General features: G+C 50.0%; 1 protein-coding gene and 1 long non-coding RNA gene across 2 annotated transcripts in view; both read left to right on the top strand.

Moving 5' to 3' along the window:
• The window catches only part of LOC101935801 (butyrophilin subfamily 1 member A1-like), a 53,292-nt gene extending 37,302 nt beyond the window's left edge, over positions 1-15,990 (top strand). Inside the window, exon 9 of the mRNA XM_065565101.1 lies at positions 14,905-15,990. Coding sequence (XP_065421173.1) covers positions 14,905-15,127 — 223 coding nt within the window. The 3' untranslated portion in view covers positions 15,128-15,990. The remainder of the gene's footprint in view (positions 1-14,904) is intronic.
• Positions 7,454-12,028, top strand: LOC103307139 (uncharacterized). The gene is made up of 5 exons (XR_010592086.1): positions 7,454-7,867; positions 8,313-8,333; positions 9,876-9,896; positions 10,645-10,665; positions 11,807-12,028. It is a non-coding gene; the product is annotated as an uncharacterized LOC103307139 (long non-coding RNA).
• Positions 15,991-18,418: the final 2,428 nt, after the last annotated feature.

The following is an 18,418-nucleotide window of genomic DNA, read 5'->3' as shown; positions in this document are numbered from 1 at the left end:
CTCCGTGAACATATCGTCCCGCATCCTCCGTTTTCTCTTTCTAATGTTCACTAGCCTCTGTGAAGGAGAAACATTTGCAGCTGGTGGAGGAGAAGGGAGAGGTGGTTAAAAAAGACACATTTTAGAGAACAATGGGTACACTCTTTCGTTACAAGGTCGCATTTTTCCTCTTATAGTGAGGGCCTGCCGGTTTGGTATGAGAGATCACTCACGCAGTGCCAGGCAACAGATTTCGGCTTGCAGGCAACCATGGTAAGCCACAGTCTTTTGGCTTTTTTAACCTTCTTAACATGTGGGAATGGTTTCAAACAGCAGTGCCCTCATTTCCCATATCAAGGATGAATTGGGTTGGCCATTTAAAATGGGTTTTCAATGTAAAAGGAGGGGCTGCGGTTTCCAGGTTAACATGCAGCACAAACCCAACTAAACCACCCCCCCACACACACCTGATTCTCTGGGATGATCACTTCACCCCTCCCCCCACCACGTGGCTAACAGCGGGGAACATTTCTGTTCAGCCGAGCAGGAACAGGCATCTCTGAATGTCCCCTTAATAAAATTACCCCATTTCAACCAGGTGACCGTGAATGATATCACTCTCCTGAGGATAACAAAGAGAGATAAGGAATGGATGTTGTCTGCATGCCAGCAAACAACGGGACCATATGCTGCCATGCTTTGTTATGCAATGATTCCAGACTACGTGCTACTGGCCTGGCGTGGTAAAGTGTCCTACCATTGTGGACGGGATAAGGCAGCCCTCCCCAGAAACCTTTTGCAAAGGCTTTGGGAGTACATGAAGGAGAGCTTTCTGGAGATGTCCCTGGAGGATTTCCGCTTCATCCCCATACACGTTAACAGACTTTTCCAGTAGCTGTACTGGCCGCGATTGCCAGGGCAAATTAATCATTAATCATTAAACACGCTTGCTTTTAAACCATGTGTAATATTTACAAAGGTACACTCACCAGAGGTCCCCTGTGTGCCCTCAGGGTCTTGGGTGAGTTCGGGGGTTACTGGTTCCAGGTCCAGGGTGACAAACATATCCTGGCTGTTGGGGAAACCGGTTTCTCCGCTTCCTTGCTGCTGTGAGCTACCTATATTACCTCCATCCTCATCTTCCTTGTTCCCCGAACCCTCTTCCCTGTGTGTTTCTCCAGTGAGGGAGTCATAGCACACGGTTGGGGTAGTGGTGGCTGCACCCCCTAGAATGGCATGCAGCTCCGCATAGAAGTGGCAAGTTTGCGGCTCTGCCCCGGACCTTCCATTTGCTTCTCTGGCTTTGTGGTAGGCTTGCCGTAGCTCCTTAATTTTCACGCGGCACTGCTGTGTGTCCATGTTATGGCCTCGGTCCTTCATGGCCTTGGAGACCTTTTCTAATACTTTGCCATTTCTTTTACTGCTATGGAGTTCAACTAGCACCGATTCATCTCCCCATATGGCGAGCAGATCCCGTACCTCCTGTTCGGTCCATGCTGGAGCTCTTTTGCGATCCTGGGACTCCATCACGGTTACCTGTGCTGATGAGCTCTGCGTGGTTACCTGTGCTCTACACGCTGGGCAAACAGGAAATGAAATTCAAACGTTCGCGGGTCTTTTCCTGTCTACCTGGTCAGTGCATCTGAGTTGAGAGTGCTGTCCAGAGCGGTCACAATGAAGCACTGTGGGATAGCTCCCGGAGGCCAATAACGTCGAATTCCATCCACACTACCCCAATTCCGACCCACAAAGGCCGATTTTATCGCTAATCCCCTCGTCGAAGGTCGTGTACAGAAACCAGTTTAAAGGGCCCTTTAAGTCGAAAGAAAGGGCTTCGTCGTGTGAACGTGTCCAGGCTTAATTCGATTTAACGCTGCTAAAGTCGACCTAAACTTGTAGTGTAGACCAGGCCTGAGTGTCCCTAAGTAAACAGCTGGGGACTGACAAAAAGGGAGAAAATGGGTGCAGGCCTTGCTGGGTGTGATTGTGTGAGATGGGTCACCTGCCTCACTATGGCCCAGGCTGAGATCCCAGCACATTCCACGCTGGCCCCTGAGCCGCTATCAGATGGACTGTCAGCCTCTGTCCATGTAGTGGTGGGGGGGGAATTGGGTTATTGCCCTGGGGGAGCTGCTGGGGGAGATTTACCTGCTCGCAGACAATTTTAACAGCTATAAAGTGTTCATTTTTTGAATCTCAGTGTCCAGTGTCATGAAATAATTATAGTCTGAACAAAATATTGTCTGATCCCCCCCATAATTCCCCACAACTGTGAAAATTTAAATTGGTAACAATTGGAATGAAAAGCTGAAACCCAGATTTTTGTGCAACTGTGAAATTTTAAATCAATAAATATAAAAATTGTTTAAAATAAACATCGGTCAAAATTATATATTAAAAAAAAAAAAAAAAGAATTCTGCCAAGTCTGACTATCGCTCCTTAGACACACAGACCCTGCTCCTGCAGGCTCATCCTGACAGGGGGATGCTGATGTCCATGTGAAGCCCCAGTGACCCTCCCCACCAGCACAGAGGCTGATTGCAGGACCAGAGCCCGAGTGGTACATTTTTCACCAAACCCTCCAGGGCTATAATGTTACTGGTGGGCTCCTTCCAATTCAACAAACAGCCTGCGTCAGTTCCAGGAAGGGAAACACCCCCTTGTTGCTGCAGGCCGGGCATAGTGTGAATTAAGGAAATTGAAACTTATCCTGTTACACTGCCCAGAGGGGCCATGGCTGCAGAGAACCCTGTGGAAAGTCTCCAGGAGGAAGCTACATGTCCCGTCTGTCTGGAGTATTTCACAGAACCTGTCACTCTGGAGTGTGGGCACAATTTCTGCCGAACCTGCATCGCCCAATGCTGGCAGGGATCCACTACAGCTGCCTCCTGCCCTCAGTGCAGAGAAACTGTGCAACAGAGAAACCTCAGGGTGACCAGGCAGCTGGAAAATGTCGTAGAAATCGCCAAGCGGCTGAGTTTACAGGCAGCAAAGGGAGCAGGAGGGGATGGGGTGTGTGGGGATCACCAGGAGGCTCTGAAACTGTTCTGTGAAGAGGATCAAACCCCCATCTGTGCAGGGCTGGCTCTAGGCACCAGCAAAACAAGCTGGTGCTTGGGGCGGCACATTTTTAGGGGCAGCATTCTGGTGCGGGCCATGCCGCCCCTAAAAATGTGCCCCGGCCACCCTAACTCACCTCTGCTGCTGCCGCTCGCGCGCCGCTGCTTGCCCTCCCTCCCAGGCTCTCAAACCCGGGAGGAAGGGGGAGATCCTGAGCAGCCGTAGCGTGCAAAACAGTTGATTCGCGCGCCGCGGCCGCTCGGGATCTCCCCCTCCCTCCCGGGTTTGAGAGCCTGGGAGGGAGGGGGAGACCCTGAGTGGCTGTGGCGCATGCGCTGCTTCTCCCTCTCCCTCCCTCCTAGGCTTGAGATCCTGGGGGGAGGAGGCAGGGCTGGGGATTTGGGGAAGGAGCGGAGTTGAGGCGGGGCTGGGGGTGGGGTAAGAAAAAAATGGGGGGGGGGAGCCAAAATTGTTTTAGCTTGGGGCGGCAAAAATCCTAGAGCCGGCCCTGCATCTGTGTGATCTGCAGAGAGTCCCGGGCTCACTGTGCTCACACTGTGGTTCCCATACAGGAAGCTGCCCAGGAGTACAAGGTACCGAGTTGCTGTCCAGTCTAATGGGTAATGACTTTGGATTTTAATGACAGGTTAATGGCATCACAAGTTGCCCGAGACAGGTGTAACTGTGTCATTCAGCTGTGTGTAGTCTTCATTGCATGAAAGATGCTGTAGAAATTAATGATACTCCAGCCTGGCAAGAATGACAGGAGATGAAGATTTTAAAATTGTCTGATGTGGGAAAGTTTTCTCTGAGCAGCTGAATCCTTTTCAAACTCAGCTCCCACCAGTGAAATAAGGGAACTCTGCAGACTGGAAGTTATGAAATGACAAGGGAGGTTTGATTCACAAGAGCTGCGGGACAGTCTATGTGAGAGTGCTGCCTTCAGACTGGAGAAGGGGGAGTTACAAGCTATGGCTGTTATTACTGATTTATCATAGAGTTTATAATTGTTATTTGCATCCCAGCAGCCCCTACAAACCCCAGATGAGATCTGACCTTGATTGTAGGGGGTCCTGCACAAAACCCAGTGAGGGACAATCCCTGCCCTGAGCCATTCACAGTCTAACTGGACAAGAGAGTCAAAAGGTGGGAGGGAAAACTGAGGCACAAAGCGGGGAAGTGACTTGTCCAAGGTCATTCAGTACGTCAGTGGCAGAGTTGGGTAGAAACCCCCACTTTTCAAAAGCCAAGCCCAGTGCCCTAACCACTAGGCTACACTGCCCTCCTCAGCAGCACTGAGCAGTGACGAAGTGCGGACAGTAGGAGGGAAAGACTCCTTGATAAAGGCCCCAGGCCCAACAGGGAGACAAGGTTTCCCACTGGGATTCTGAACTCCTGTGTTGCTCCATGAAGGGTTAAACTCAGATGCTGCTGGCCTGCACTAGAGGAGATCACTGAGCTAAATGCTGTGTGGACCCCAAGCACCTTGAGTCCGCACACAAAAGGGCTCCAGACAGCGCAGGTCCATGCCAAGTACCACTGGGATTACACTAGATTGTAGCAAAACTAACCCCAGGCTGGAGCTGACCGGTGCCAGTCTGAACTGTTCTAGTGTGTACATGAGCAAGGACCAGCCTAAGTGGTTCCATTAGCCCCACCAGGCAGCCTGTTGAAATCTCCCAGAATCCACTGCTTCCAGGACCTTTACTAGGGACCTACCCAAAGTGCATTGTAACTGAAAGGGTTTAGGGCAGCACTGGGTCAAACCCCAACCATTCTTTATACAAATCTGTCTGCCTGTCTAATTAGGGTGGCCACTGAGGCATCCCCAGAACATAGGACATCCCCACATTTGCCTGCATGGGCCCTCTCACACCTGAATCGGTCAGCCTGTGTGGGCCCATCCCCACCTTTGTCAGCTCGCCCTCACCTGCATCATTCTGCATGGAAGTGCCACCCCACCCCTGCCCCTGCCCTCAGTGGTGTTCTCCTGCGTCCTCTGTCTCCTCCTCCCTCTTTTTCACTGGACAAAGCCACATCCAGTGCTAGGTCCCCAGAGCAATCCCCAGGGCTTCAGGGCTGAAATCCCAGTCCATATTTAAACGCTGGTGGCTTGTAGGACTTGTATCACTTTGTTTGTTAAACCTTATCAAAAACAGGTTTATTGATTCACCCCCATGTGACTTCAGTGTCCTCTTATGTGCTGTACCACTAATCAATTCACAAATACCAATTAAAAACTTGGTTATAATTGAGATCTCTGTCTAATTACTGAAAAGACTGAACCTGAATTGGTAGCAAGTCTGAATATGACACACTCCCAATCTGCATAGATAAGGTTTCATCTCCTTGGTGGCCCTGATGTCACAAAGTGATTAGGACCAACAGTCATCTTGGGTTTGGATGGAAAAACACCCAACTCCACACGCCTCTCAATCCTCAAAATGAAACCTCCCGAATCCTTTCTGTTTCTTCAGAAAAAAATTCAGGCCCATTTGAAGGCTGTGAGGGAAGAAAGAGAAAAGCTGCTGGGATTTAAAGTGACTGGAGAGGGGAAACACCAGGAGTATCTGGTAGGTGCCTGTTGTTATTAACCAGCAGGGACTGGCAGTGGGAGGTCTGTTTGGAGCCAGACTCCTGTGTGGCCTTGGTGAATTTGGACTTGTGTGTGTTTCTCCATGATCATGGATTGCTGGGTTAGATTTGCGTGTAGACAAGCCCTAAGCTTCCATTTCAGCTGATGAGTTAACGTCTAGCTCTTGTGGCTTTCCCAGAAATCCTCCCCAAGTGAACTGAATGTCACCCGTGAAGTGCTGTCCACTGTGTCTGGTCATTTCGTGCATTAACATGTTTGTTTCTTTTTTCTCCTCTGGTGTCTCTGTCAGTGTAGTGCTGAGTCCTGCCCAGGGCCGGTGCAAGAATATTTTGCACCCTAGGCGAAACTTCCACCTTGTGCCCTCACCCCCCGTAACATCAGTTCATTGAGGGGCAAATCCCAACGAGCCTTTATAGACCCCAGGGGCCAGCTGTGCCCAGGGGCTGCTCCCCAGACCAGGTTCCCCCCTCCCCACCCCCTGAACTCCCTTGGAGGGTGCACAGCCCCCCCTGTGAGCCCTCCCCTCCCCACCCCGGCGGCCCCCGCCCCGAGTGCACTCACTGGGTTGAATAAGGACTGGGAATGGCTGAGCCATTACAAACATTGAATCTATCTCCCCTTGTAAGTATTCTCACACTTCTTATCAACGGCCTTGGCTACACTTACCCGCAAGTTCGACGGCTGGAAATCGAACTTCTGGGTTCGACTTATCGCGTCTAGTCTGGACGCGATAAGTCGAACGCGGAAGTGCTCGCCGTCGACTGCGGTACTCCAGCTCGCCGAGAGGAGTACCGCGGAGTCGACGGGGGTGCCTGCCTGCCGAGTGTGGACCAAGGTAAGTTTGAACTAATTCGAACTAAGGTACTTCGAACTTCAGCTACGTTATTCACGTAGCTGAAGTTGCATACCTTAGTTCGAATTAGGGGGGGTAGTGTAGACCAAGCCAAACTGTCTGTACTGGGCTAGCTTGATTATCACTTCAAAAAATTTTTTTTCACTTACTTAATTGGCCTCTCAGAGTTGGTAAGACAACTCCCACCTGTTCATGCTCTCTGTATGTGTGTATATATATCTCCTCAATATATGTTTCACTCTATATGCATCCGAAGAAGTGGGCTGTAGTCCACGAAAGCTTATGCTCTAATAAATTTGTTAGTCTCTAAGGTGCCACAAGGACTCCTGTTCTTTTTGGGTTTGCCAGGTTTGGGCCGCTGCAGCAGCTCAGCAGGGAGGAGCTGCCTTCTGGGGGCTTCTGGGGGCTCCTGCAGCAGATGCATGTGGGCAGAAACCCCCGTGCGACCCCCCGGCTCCCCCCTTGCAGTGCTCGGGCTGTGCGGCTCCTGGAAGTGTGAGCCGCCGCCGCCGCTGCCCCTCCCGGAGCAGGCTCAGGGCCCCGCACCCTGGCGGCAGCTCGCATGCCCGGGAGCCGCAGAGCCCATGCGTGGCAAGGAGGGAGCTGGGGGGCTCACGGGGGCCTCGGCCCGCATGCATCTGGCTGGGGCTGAGGATGAGGGGTTCATGGTGCAGGAGGGGGCTCAGGGCTGGGGCAGAGGATTAGGGTGCAGGGGGATGAAGGCTCTGGCTGGGGATGAGGGGTTTGGGGCGTTGGAGAGGCTCAGGGATAGGGTGGAAGGACAGGGTAAGGGCAGCCTGCCTTGCTATTAGTGCATAGGGGGCACTAGGACCCTGGGGCAGCAGACAGCAGTTACTGCCGGGAGCAAGGCTCCACGTAGGAATGTGCTATTCCGGCAGCACAAGCAGGCACGGGAGAGGCGCGCACTGCTTTCTTTTGGGCAGGGACGCGGGGGAGGAGGGGAGACCGCGGGGGAAGGGACGGCAGGTGGAGGCTGGGACCCGCTCTAGGCAGGGGCAGGGCGGTGGGGGAGACCCCTGGGGGCTGGGGCCCACTCCAGGCAGGGTCGGGGAAGAGACCCAGCTCCAAATATTGCTGGAGCTGGGCCCCCGGCCCTGAATATTGCTGGAGCTTGGACACCACAAAAGAATATAACCCGCCGCCTATGTCCAGGTGTCTTAATTATCCTGCCTGTCTTAATTGGTTCTAGCAGGTTCCTGATTACTCTAGTGCAGCCCCTGCTCTGGTCACTCAGGGAACAGAAATCTACTCATCCAGTGACCAGTATATTTGCCCTCTACCAGACTCCTCTACTCCACTGGTCTGGGTCTGTCACAGTATTTTGTTTAACTTTTAGACAAATGAGATATAGAAATTGGTAAGTGTCATTATCCTTCTTCTGCCAAGAATTGTTTTGTACCAAATTGGATCCTCATGTGGGAACTTGTTTAATTGTTTAGAGTTGTTTGCTTTTAAATTTAACTTTTAGAATTCTGTTGCAATATTTAACCTGGTTTTGTTTGTTTGTGTGCGTGCTTTTTAATATATATTTTTTTTAGTTGGGGGTTTAGTGTATCTTCATAAAATGAGGGGAAACACTAAATTGGACAGATTTCACACTAAAATTTAATTTGAAAAACAGATAAGCAATAGAATTACAGACTAAAAAACCCAAAGGGACCCCTGGATCCTCTTGTCTGACGTCCTAAGAGAAGGTTGATTTCTCTCAGCTTTCATTGTCGTATGCATGAAAAACGAGAAACAAAGCGTAAGAAAATGGAAACCGCTAACAAAAATATATCTTTATTTCTCTTTAATTTTAGGAAAACAAGATAAAGAAATAAGTAAGTGTCATTATTCTTCATCTGACAAGAAACACGGAGTAGCAATTTGGATCCTAATGCGGGAGTTTGTTTAATTGTGGCACAGTTGTTTTCTTTGTAATTTAACTTTTAAAATTGTTGCAATAGGAAATCTTTTTTCATTTGTTTGCTAGCACGCTTTTCTCTTACTTTTATTATCAACTTTGGGAGAGTGTATAGGGGTTTGTTTTGCTAATGTAACTTTATAAAATGTGGGGAAAGACTAAACTGGATGAATTTCCCACCAAAAGCTAATTTGAAAAACTGATAAGTAATAGAGTCATAGAGTAACAGAGTTTAAGATCAGAGGGGACCACAGGATCCTCTAATCCAGTGGTTTTCAAATTGCGGGCCGTTAGAAGTCCAGTTGGCGGTGCCGCCCGGTTAAGGCAGGCTACTTCCTACCTGTTCCAACACCGTGCTGTGCCCTGAAGCAGCCAGTATCAGGTCCGGCTCCTGGGCAGGGAGGCCACGGGGCTCCGCGCGCTGCCTCCACCCCAAGCACCTGCTCCATACGGGGGGGAGCCATATGGGGGAGGAGCGTTGCCTTTGGGCGAGAGCTGCGTGGAGCCGCTTGCACACCTCAGCCTAGGAGCCAGACTTGCTGTTGGCTGCATCTAGCACGCAGCATGATCCGCCATGCCAGGACAGGCAGGAAGCCTGCTTTAGCACCCTCACTGCGCCACTGACCAGGAGCCGCCAAAGGTCAGCCCACGCCCTAATCCCCTACCCCAGCCCTGAGCCCCCCCAAACCCAGAGCCCCTTCCTGCACCCCAAACCTCTCATCCCCAGCCCCACCCCAGAGCCTGCACCCCCAGTCCAGAACACTGACCCCCCTGCCACACCCCAATCCCTGCCCCAGTCCAGAGACTGCTCTCACAGCCCAAACCCATCATCCCAAGCTCCGTTGGGTCATGGGCATCAACAATTTTCTTCAAATGGGTCACCAGAAAGAACGTTTGAAAACCACTGCTCTAGTCCAGTGGTCCCCAAACAGTGGGGCGGGCCCCTAGCGGTATGTGGAGGAATGTTAGGTTGGGTGCACAGCATGGCCCTGGCCAGCCACTACGGGGAGAAGGGACGGCGTGTCACCCAGCCCGCTCTGCTCCTATCCAAGCTCCAGCCCCAGCAGCAGCTCCACTCCATCCTCTGCTCTGCCCCAAGCCCAGCTCTGCCCTCATTTCCTCTCTGCCCCCAGGCCAGCTCCACCTCTATTCCAAGCTCTTCTCTTATCCCCAGTTCTTTGCCCAGCTCCGCTTTCAGCCCAAGCTCCTCTGCTGAGCCAACTGTGCAGTAATGGGAGGGGGGGGGGGCGGGTGTTACACATGGATTCCATTACTGGTAATGGGGGGGGAGGGGGCAACAGGAAACATTTTGGCAGCACTGGTCTAGTCTGACCTTATTAGGTGATTGAATAAAAATAATCTCTCCATCTTAACTCTTGTAGTGATAATAAAGAGAAATAAAACATAAGAAAAGGGAAACTCAGAACAAACAATATGTGTATTTCTGTTTAATTTTTAGGCAAACTACATACAGAAATTGGTAAGTGTCATTATCCTTCTTCTGACAGGAAATATTTTGTACCTAATGGGATCCTCAGGTGGGAGCTGGTTTAATTGTTGTGGAGTTGTTCGCTTTAAATTTAACTTTTACAATTTTGTTGCAATATGAAACCTCTTTTTGTTTATTTTCTTGCTTTTTATTATTATTCTTTTTTGGAAGGGTTAGTGTAATTCTGTAAAATGTGGGGAAGTGCTAAACTGGATCGATTGTACACCAAAAGCTAATTTGAAAAACTGATAAGCAATAGAGTCATGGAGTCACAGAGTTTAAGATCAGAAGTTACCACTTGGTCCTCTCATCTGACGTCCTGAAGGGGAGGTTTATTTCTCTCAGCCTTCACTGTCATATAGGTGATAAAGACAAATAAAACATAAGAAAAGGGAAACACCTAACAAACTATATATTTATTTCTCTTTAATTTTTCGACAAACGAGATAAAGAAATAAGTAAGTGTCATTATTCTTCCTCTGACAAGAAACACTTAGTAGCAATTTGGGTCCTAATGTGGGAGTTTGTTTAATTGTGGTAGAGTTGTTTTCTTTGTAATTTAACTTTTAAAATTGTTGCAATAGGAAACCTTTATTCATTTTGTTTGCTAGCATGCCTTTTTCTTATTTTTATTATCTTTTGGCAGAGTTTGTGTGGATTTGTTTTGTAATGTAACTTTATAAAATGTAGGGAAAGACTAAACAAGATGAATTTCCCTTTATTTCTCTTTAATTTTTAGGCAAACAAGATAACAAAATAAGTAAGTGTAATTATCCTTCCTCTGAAAAGAAATTTTTTGTACCAATTTGGAGTATCATGTGGCCATTTGTTTAATTGTGGTGGAGTTTGCTTTTAAATTTAATTTTTAAAATTGTTGCACTAGGAAACCTTTTTTTATTTGTTTGCTTTTTATTATTATTGTCATTCTTTTGGGGAGGTGGGGGTTGTTTTTTAAGGTAACTTTATAAAATGTGGGGAAAGGCTAAGCGGGATGAATTTCCCACCAAAAGCTAATTTGAAAAATTGATAAGCAATACAGTAGTAAAGTAGGTAGTGGCCAAGAAAACATGGCCCAGGAGAAATTGTGGGAAGGCACTGGAGGACTATCAGCTCCTGAAATGGTTAATCTCCATCCACATTGCAAAGTGGGCAGGTAACCAACCTGAATTAAAGTGGTACCTGGACTATACCCTATACCCAAAGTCTTGACAGCTAGCCTGGGCGTAAAGCACCAACAAACTTGAGCCAGAGTTTTTATGCTTGCGCAATAAACATATTGGGACAACAGCCAGGTAAGATCCTGGGCTAATTCCGCAGTGAAGATCCACCTTGGGAGAGAGACACACATGCAACCCAGTGGAGGTTCTGATGAACTTAGAGCTTTCTTTTCCCCTCGGTGTATTAGTTTGTACAATATTGAATCATGCAATACTTGTTCAGAGCAGCTATCATCTCTAATTATGGGGTTGTTTAGCATGGAGAAGATCTATCGCACCTATGGAAGAAGGTAATTAACGATCATATTTATCAAAGTCCAAATATCAGTCCCTATGAGGCAATGTGCCTCTTTTTCCTTGAATGTGGGAGTGGTTGTGATAGTTCACTCCCCAGCACCCTGCATTTCACGGCGCATCACAAGGTGAGGCGGGGTTTGTGCCTATGTCCTATCAAACCATAATGAATCTATATCATACTGCATCTACTCTTCGTGCCCCTTCACCACCCACATGTGCACTGCACCCTGCAGAGATCTGTGACAGCAGCTGCCACTCATTGTACAGATCCAGTGGGACATGCACCTCCACAGCCACTTCTCCAGTGGGAGTTTGTTTTATCTCCCTGCGCTGATGGCCGATCTCCAATTTCTCTCTGTTTCTTCCTTCATCTTTTCCCCTCTGAAGAAGGCCAGGAGCTCTGCAATGACCCGCTGATGGGGTGAGCAGGGACTGTGTCTGTGTGCGATCCTTGCTCCAGTCTCTAGCAGAGGAACAGAGCCTTGGTCACAGACAGGGGCTCTTCTGGCTCCATTATACACATCTGGGGAGCTCCTGTGATCAGAGCTATGAGCTTGTCTATTTTCTCCTGTCTCCATCCACCATGATCTCAGCATTCTCCCATCTCTGGTAAATAGGATGTCACTTTAGCCTCCCCATCACTAGCATGACCCTCTCCCTCTTTCCACCAGCCACCTATTCTACACTCCCCCCTCCCCCCTCAGTGGCAGATTTGCCACTGGGCCAATGGGGCCTGTGCCAAGGGGCCCTGGCCAATTGGGGGGCCCATGAAAAATGGGTGCCTCCATGCCCCGATTCTCTCTGCCTTCCCAGCGCTTCTGCCGGAGAGTGGGGTCAGGGCTCAGGGGCTTGCAGGGCTTGCCCCACTCCACCCGCCTGGCACTCTAGCCAGGGAATGGGATTGGGGTGTAAGGGCTTGCCCCACTCTCTGGCTGGAGTGCCAGGTGGGTGGTGTGCAGCTAGCCCACATGCCCTTTCCCCAGCAGAAGCGCAAGGGGGTGAGGGAACTGCAGGCACAAGGGGTGGGGAGGGGTCCCCATTTGCTCTGGCCCAGGGCCCCACAAAACCCTAATCCACCCTGCTCCCCCCACACTTATAGCTTCTGCCTCATTCCACCATGAACCCCCTTCCCTTGTGTTAACCCCTCACTCCCTGCCTCATGCTAATGTACTTGTAGCGCCCCTCTCCACCTGGTTACCTCCTTTAATGCCAATCCGCTTACAGGTTTTGATGGACAGGTCTGGGTTCTTTTGGATCCCGCCACCCACTCAGCAGGGTATAGCTTCTTTCTATGAAAGTGTTTGGCGGTGCCTCCACCCCCCTCGCTATTCTCTACAAGAAGGGATAACGTAGCTTCCCCTTTTGCTTGTAACCCTTCTGCCTAGCTGAGTTGGCAGCAACAAGGGCTGGGTTCAGTATCTAGGGTTTCCGTTTCAATAACACAATGCAAAACTGACTCGAGCCCCCACCCAGTGACCTGGGACAATTACACCCCCCCCCCCGGGCCCCTCTGAGAAGCAATACTTCCCCTCTCGCAAGCACGGAGTCTGAGTGTAGCGGCATTATGTTGGGGAAACACCACAAACAGGATTCATAGCAAACCATGAGCAAAATACCAACCCCCAAGTAAGTTTGGCAGTGTCCTTTTCCCCTCAGGGTCTTAAGTCCAGCAACCCAAAAAAATCACCCAAAGTCCCAAAAGTCCAACACTCCAAAAGTCTCTGTCCCTGGTCAGTGCAGCACCAGAGTTCAAAAGTTTATCTGCAGAGATTTACCTCCCAACCAGGGGGGCACCTTATGTGGTCCAAGGCCGACTGTCCCACCTCTCCATTGGGTTCTGCTGCAGCCTTCACTGTGAGCCACTCCACCAGTCACTCCGTGAGCAGCTCCACGAACTGCTCCACTCTGCCAGCCGCTCCACTCCATCAGCCATCCCGCAAGCCACTTCAGTCATCCTGCAAACTGCTCTGCTCCACCAGCTGCTTAGCAACATATCTTCAGCCCCCCCCCCCCAACACTCAGTGATTTCAGCTCTCAGCAATTTTAGTGCTTTAGTGAGTTTAGCTTGTAGTGGGGAAGCCTCAGTGCTGGTGCACCCTTGGCCCAAAGTGAATTCAGCTCAGCAGCCTGTTACTAGACTCCTAATAGAATTAAAATCAGCTCTGATATTCTACAGTGGAGAGAGAAGAAGACAGTGCAATTGGTATTTCAGGTCTAGAGACACCACATGCTATCAAATACAACTACATGTCCCTATCCTCTCTCAATTCACAGGGTTTTGGAACCCATGTCCCTTGTCTAGCGAGTGCTACTTAGTTGATGGCGAGTCCCTCTGTCATAAAACAGTTTCATTGGCCTTAATTCACATAATCAGGGTAACAACACTTTATTCCTCCTGCCCCAATAACAGAGAAACTGGGGATCCTACAGCAGCCAAAGTGATCATTTTGGGCTGCTGTGGGCTCATGCTAGGCAGGGTGGGTGTGCCTATGCAAACAAGATAAGCCCCTGAAGTTCTTTTCCACAACTCGCCACAATTCACCACCAGATGTCAGGGTAGAGCTCATCCCGACTCTGCTTACACATGCATCTGACTCCGAAACACACAGGTTCCCCATTCTCTAACATTAACAATCTCATCTTCAATTTTTCAAACTTCCCATTCAGTGGGTATATACTTTTGCGCTGTGACTGCTGCTGAGCAGTGAAATTCTGGGACAGTTCAATCCTGGTAACATGTGGCATGTTCCTGTCTGAGCTGTGACATTTCAGAGCAAGCAGGGTGCAGTGGGGAGGCCCCATTGCAAAGTCTAGCACAGGGGAAGACAGGACACAGTGAGATTTAAGGTGGGAGGGGGAGGGGAACTCTGTCAATGTTCACTGAGTTGTACCATCTGCTGGGGCTCCCAGAGACTCTTATCCCCTTCCTGGGGAGAGGTGGAGGCAGCAGGGGAAAGATTCAGAGTCACAGGCCTGGCCCAGCCAATACTTTCACCCTGTCACTGACCCGTCTCTGCCAGGGGAGTGACTCTCCCCAGCACTGTGCTGAGATCTCTGATCTGATGGGTACATCCTGGAAGAAGGAGATTCCCTGAGTCACTCTCCAGCTGGGGCAGATTCTGTCACTGACACCATCAAACCCTCCAGCAGGGCCGAGCTCTGCCCCTAACGCTCGGATTCTATCTCCCCCCAGTGAATGTGACTCTGGATCCTGACACGGCTCATCCCCGACTTATCATGTCTGAGGATCGGAAAAGTGTGAGATGGGGAGACACACGGCAGGATCTGCCCGACAACCCTGAGAGATTTGACTTGGATCCCTGTGTGCTGGGCTGTGAGGGATTCACCTCGGGGAGACATTGCTGGGAGGTGGTGGTGGGGGTTGGGCGATTCTGGGCTGTGGGGGTGGCCAGAGAGTCTGTGAGGAGGAAGGGAGGGATCAGCCTCAGCCCTGATGAGGGGATCTGGGCTGTGGAGCGGTGGAGGGATCAGTTCCAGGCTCTCACCTCCCCTGAGATCCCCCTGCCCCTGAGCCAGATCCCCAGCAGGATTCGGGTTTGTCTGGACTGTGACCAGGGGCAGGTGACATTTATCGATGCTGGTGACGAGGCCCCGATCTTCACTTTCCCACCAGGCTCTGTCCCTGGGGAGAGAATCCGACCCTGGCTCTGGGTGGGGTGGGGATCCCGGATCAGACTGTGTCCCTGAGACTGGGGACCCTGAAATTAGCATCTCTAGCCTCACATTCCCCAGTCTCTATGACTCTGTAGGACTCCCATCTACCCAGCCTCTGGGACCTCATCTCTATGACCCCTGGAAGCTCCTCCCTCTCTCTGCAGCCCCAGGGATGGGGGGGAGGGGGCGGGGTGTGAAGAACCCTGGAGCTGCAGGAGGGGCAGAGGGGCCCTGAGGGAAGACATGGGGGCTGGGCAGGGGGCAGAACTAACAGCTGGGCTGGGGACAGGCAGATGTGGGGGTGGCAGGAACACAGAATGAATCAATCAGGGTTTGGGGGGTTGGGGAGAAGCTGAAAGCTCCACAGCAGCAGGGAGCATTTTGTACAGATCAGTGGGATTAGATCTCACTGGGGCTCCCAGCCAGAGCTCCTGCCACAGGGGCCCAATCACCTTCCTCTGTAACTACGGGAGAGCTGGTAACACTGTAATTGTCACACACGGGGGATGGGCAGGGAGAGTTCAAAAATCAGAAGATAAAGCAGGATACCTTATATATTGTTTTGAGCCCTCATGTTTTGGGGGGGGGTCAAGTTCATGATTTTTGGTTCTGACTCATGATTTCTAAGTTCGAGTCATGGGCTGGGCGGGGTGGGGGGTGGGGGGCGGGCTGGGTTGAACCAGAAGGAACAGAGGAAAAACAAGGAAAAAATAAAGTAAAAGAAAACAAACAGAGTCCTGGAGAAAGGGTGAAAATTAAATATAAAAACAATGAAATTTAAACACTCTGAAGAGGGGAAAGAGCCAGAGGCAGTGAGAGGGGAAGGGATAAACTTCGGGGAAAGAATGGAGAACATGAGGGGAATGATCTGTGAGAGGGATCAGAGGAGAGTGGAAGACACAGAGAAATAAACAGGGATGGGAAATGAGGGCTAGAAAAATGGTGAGTACAAATAACCAGTGTGACAGAGAAGGGAAAAAAAGGGATAGAGAATTATAAAATGTCACTGAAGGTGCAACTGTCACTCATTAATTTCATATGTTACTTCCTTGACTTTGTTGCCATTTTAGTTTCATTAAAAATAACTGTTCCCGAAACCTGTGGGTCTGTTTTCCATTGTTGTGGGTATTAAAGCTGCTTCTCAGCTCCTTTGCACTCTGACGGGTCTTTACAGTAAATAAAGCATGATTTGTTCCTTTTGAATTTTCCAGCTGCAGTTGTTAGGTGCGGAGTCATAGGTCCCTACTTGGTTGTGTCCCCCCAGCACTAACAGGGAATACACCGGCATATCCCTCTGATGAGAGCTGGGGTTTTACTGTGACATGTTGCTATCCAGCCTGTGCTCTGTCCCTTGTGCTGTCTATAGCCATGTCAATCAGGAAATTCCTCAGCTGGGCTCTGTGGAGAGGGGAGCTGAACACACGGTGCTAACTCTCTTTTTTGTTTTCAGAGGCAGGGCCGTCCTTACCCATATGCAAAGTACACAGCTGCGTAGGGCACCAGGAAATTTGGGGCACCAAATTTCCTGGTGCCCTGCACAGCTGCGTGCTGCTCCAGCCCCTGCCTCGCCTCTTACCTATGGCCCCCGCTCCTGCTCCACCCCGGCCCCGCCCCCACTCCCCTGAGGACTGCAGCAGGGCCAGGCCTACACTCACCAGCAGCAGGAAGTGCAGCGACCTGGCCCCAGGCATGCCACTGGTAAGTGGTTCTTCCCTGCCACCCAAGCCAGCCCTGCCCCTCCCCTGTGGAGGCCTGGGGCCCCCCACACACCCCTTGCAGGGGAGCTGCATAGGGCCTCAGAATAGCTAGGGACAGCCCTGTCCAAAGGTGTTGAATTTATTCAAAGGTGGCTAAAGAGATATGAACTATGCTGTTCACATTTCTTCTGCCCGTCAGCAATTGCTGTGGTGTCCATGGGGGGTTTCATGGGAAGGGACCTGCTCCGAGAGACGGTCTCTGCGGGTTTGTCTACACTAGGGTGCAGGTTTCTCTTTCTCATTGTACAATCTGTGTGTAACAAGGCAAGTGGTGGTTTCCCCTCAGTGCAACTGGTCAAGAAGAATTCTGTGGGTTGGAGGCTGTTTGGGAAGGTTAACGATCACCTTGAGTAGCTACATTGAGGTGAAAGCATCACTTTCCTCATCTCCACTGGGACTGTATAATGAGATCACTGCCTTTTGTTTGCTATTGCATTGAAGAAAAAAAAAATCACCCCTTCAACTGGGGTGGCCATGAGCTAAAAGATGGGATTTAAAAGGGAGAAAAAGAAGACACTCCACCTTCGGCCAGGTCTGTGTCTTTGCTTTCTGTAAGCTTCTGATGGAAATGACTGGGGGTGGGATCCATGAAGGGACTTAGGTGTTACAATGCCGAGCATCATCCGCACCTCATTCTTAGGTGCCCAGAACATCACAAGAAGAACACAGCAACCCACACAGCCTGACTTAGGCGCCTAGTCTCCCGGCACGATGAATGGAGACAGGCAGGTGCCTTACAATGCCATCCCCAAGAGCCAGCATGCTAGGTGGGGAGCCATCTCAACTACCCAATGGGAAATGCTCACAACAGGGGTGTGTCCTAAACCGTGCTCCTCTGCCAAAGAGAAGCGCCTGAGGCTGTGTCCACACGATAGCTGAAGTCGGCAGAATTCATGTTGCTCAGGAGTGTGACTAGACCAAGCCCATGACTGACGTAAGTTACATGGACATAAGCGCCGTTGTGCACAGCACTATGTCAGCGGGAGAGCGTCTCCCATTAACAGAGCTTCTGCTGCTCACGGAGGTAGTTTTATGATGGCAACGGGAGAGCTCTCCGCTCCGTAATATGAAATAGTTCACTTAGCTATGTATTTATTCCTTTTTTATTTAATGTGTCCTCTTTAATATCTGACTTTAATGATTTAATGTTAATCAGTGTTATACTCACTATGAGGAAGTTTTTTCCCCTCCTCCTTCCTGTTATCCAGATCAAGTTACAATGAAGATGAAGAGTCTCTCATTCTGACACAGCTCCAGAGCCAGCTCCCCTCTCCCTGGTTTTATTGTTTTCTTCTTTACTTTTTATGTTCACAAGATGGAATCAGGTAGGAAGCCGCATTGTGTCTGCTGTTTCTGAGAGGATTTATTTAGGCCCCTGAAGTGTCTTAAGAACATGCTTGATATAAAGTCAATGTAACTACTCCCAGTGTGTAAACTTAACCACACAGCAAGATCAGCACCTTCATTATTCAATTTTGGCTCTGATTGTGTTGCTGCTGCATTATTTTATTTGCTCTTGGGACAGTGCCCAGGTCTGTTTCTTCACACATGTATTTTTAAAAGGTTG

Source organism: Chrysemys picta, chromosome 12 (assembly GCF_011386835.1).
Source record: "Chrysemys picta bellii isolate R12L10 chromosome 12, ASM1138683v2, whole genome shotgun sequence".
Taxonomy (NCBI): domain Eukaryota; kingdom Metazoa; phylum Chordata; order Testudines; family Emydidae; genus Chrysemys; species Chrysemys picta.
This window is presented reverse-complemented; position numbering and strand designations above follow the sequence as displayed.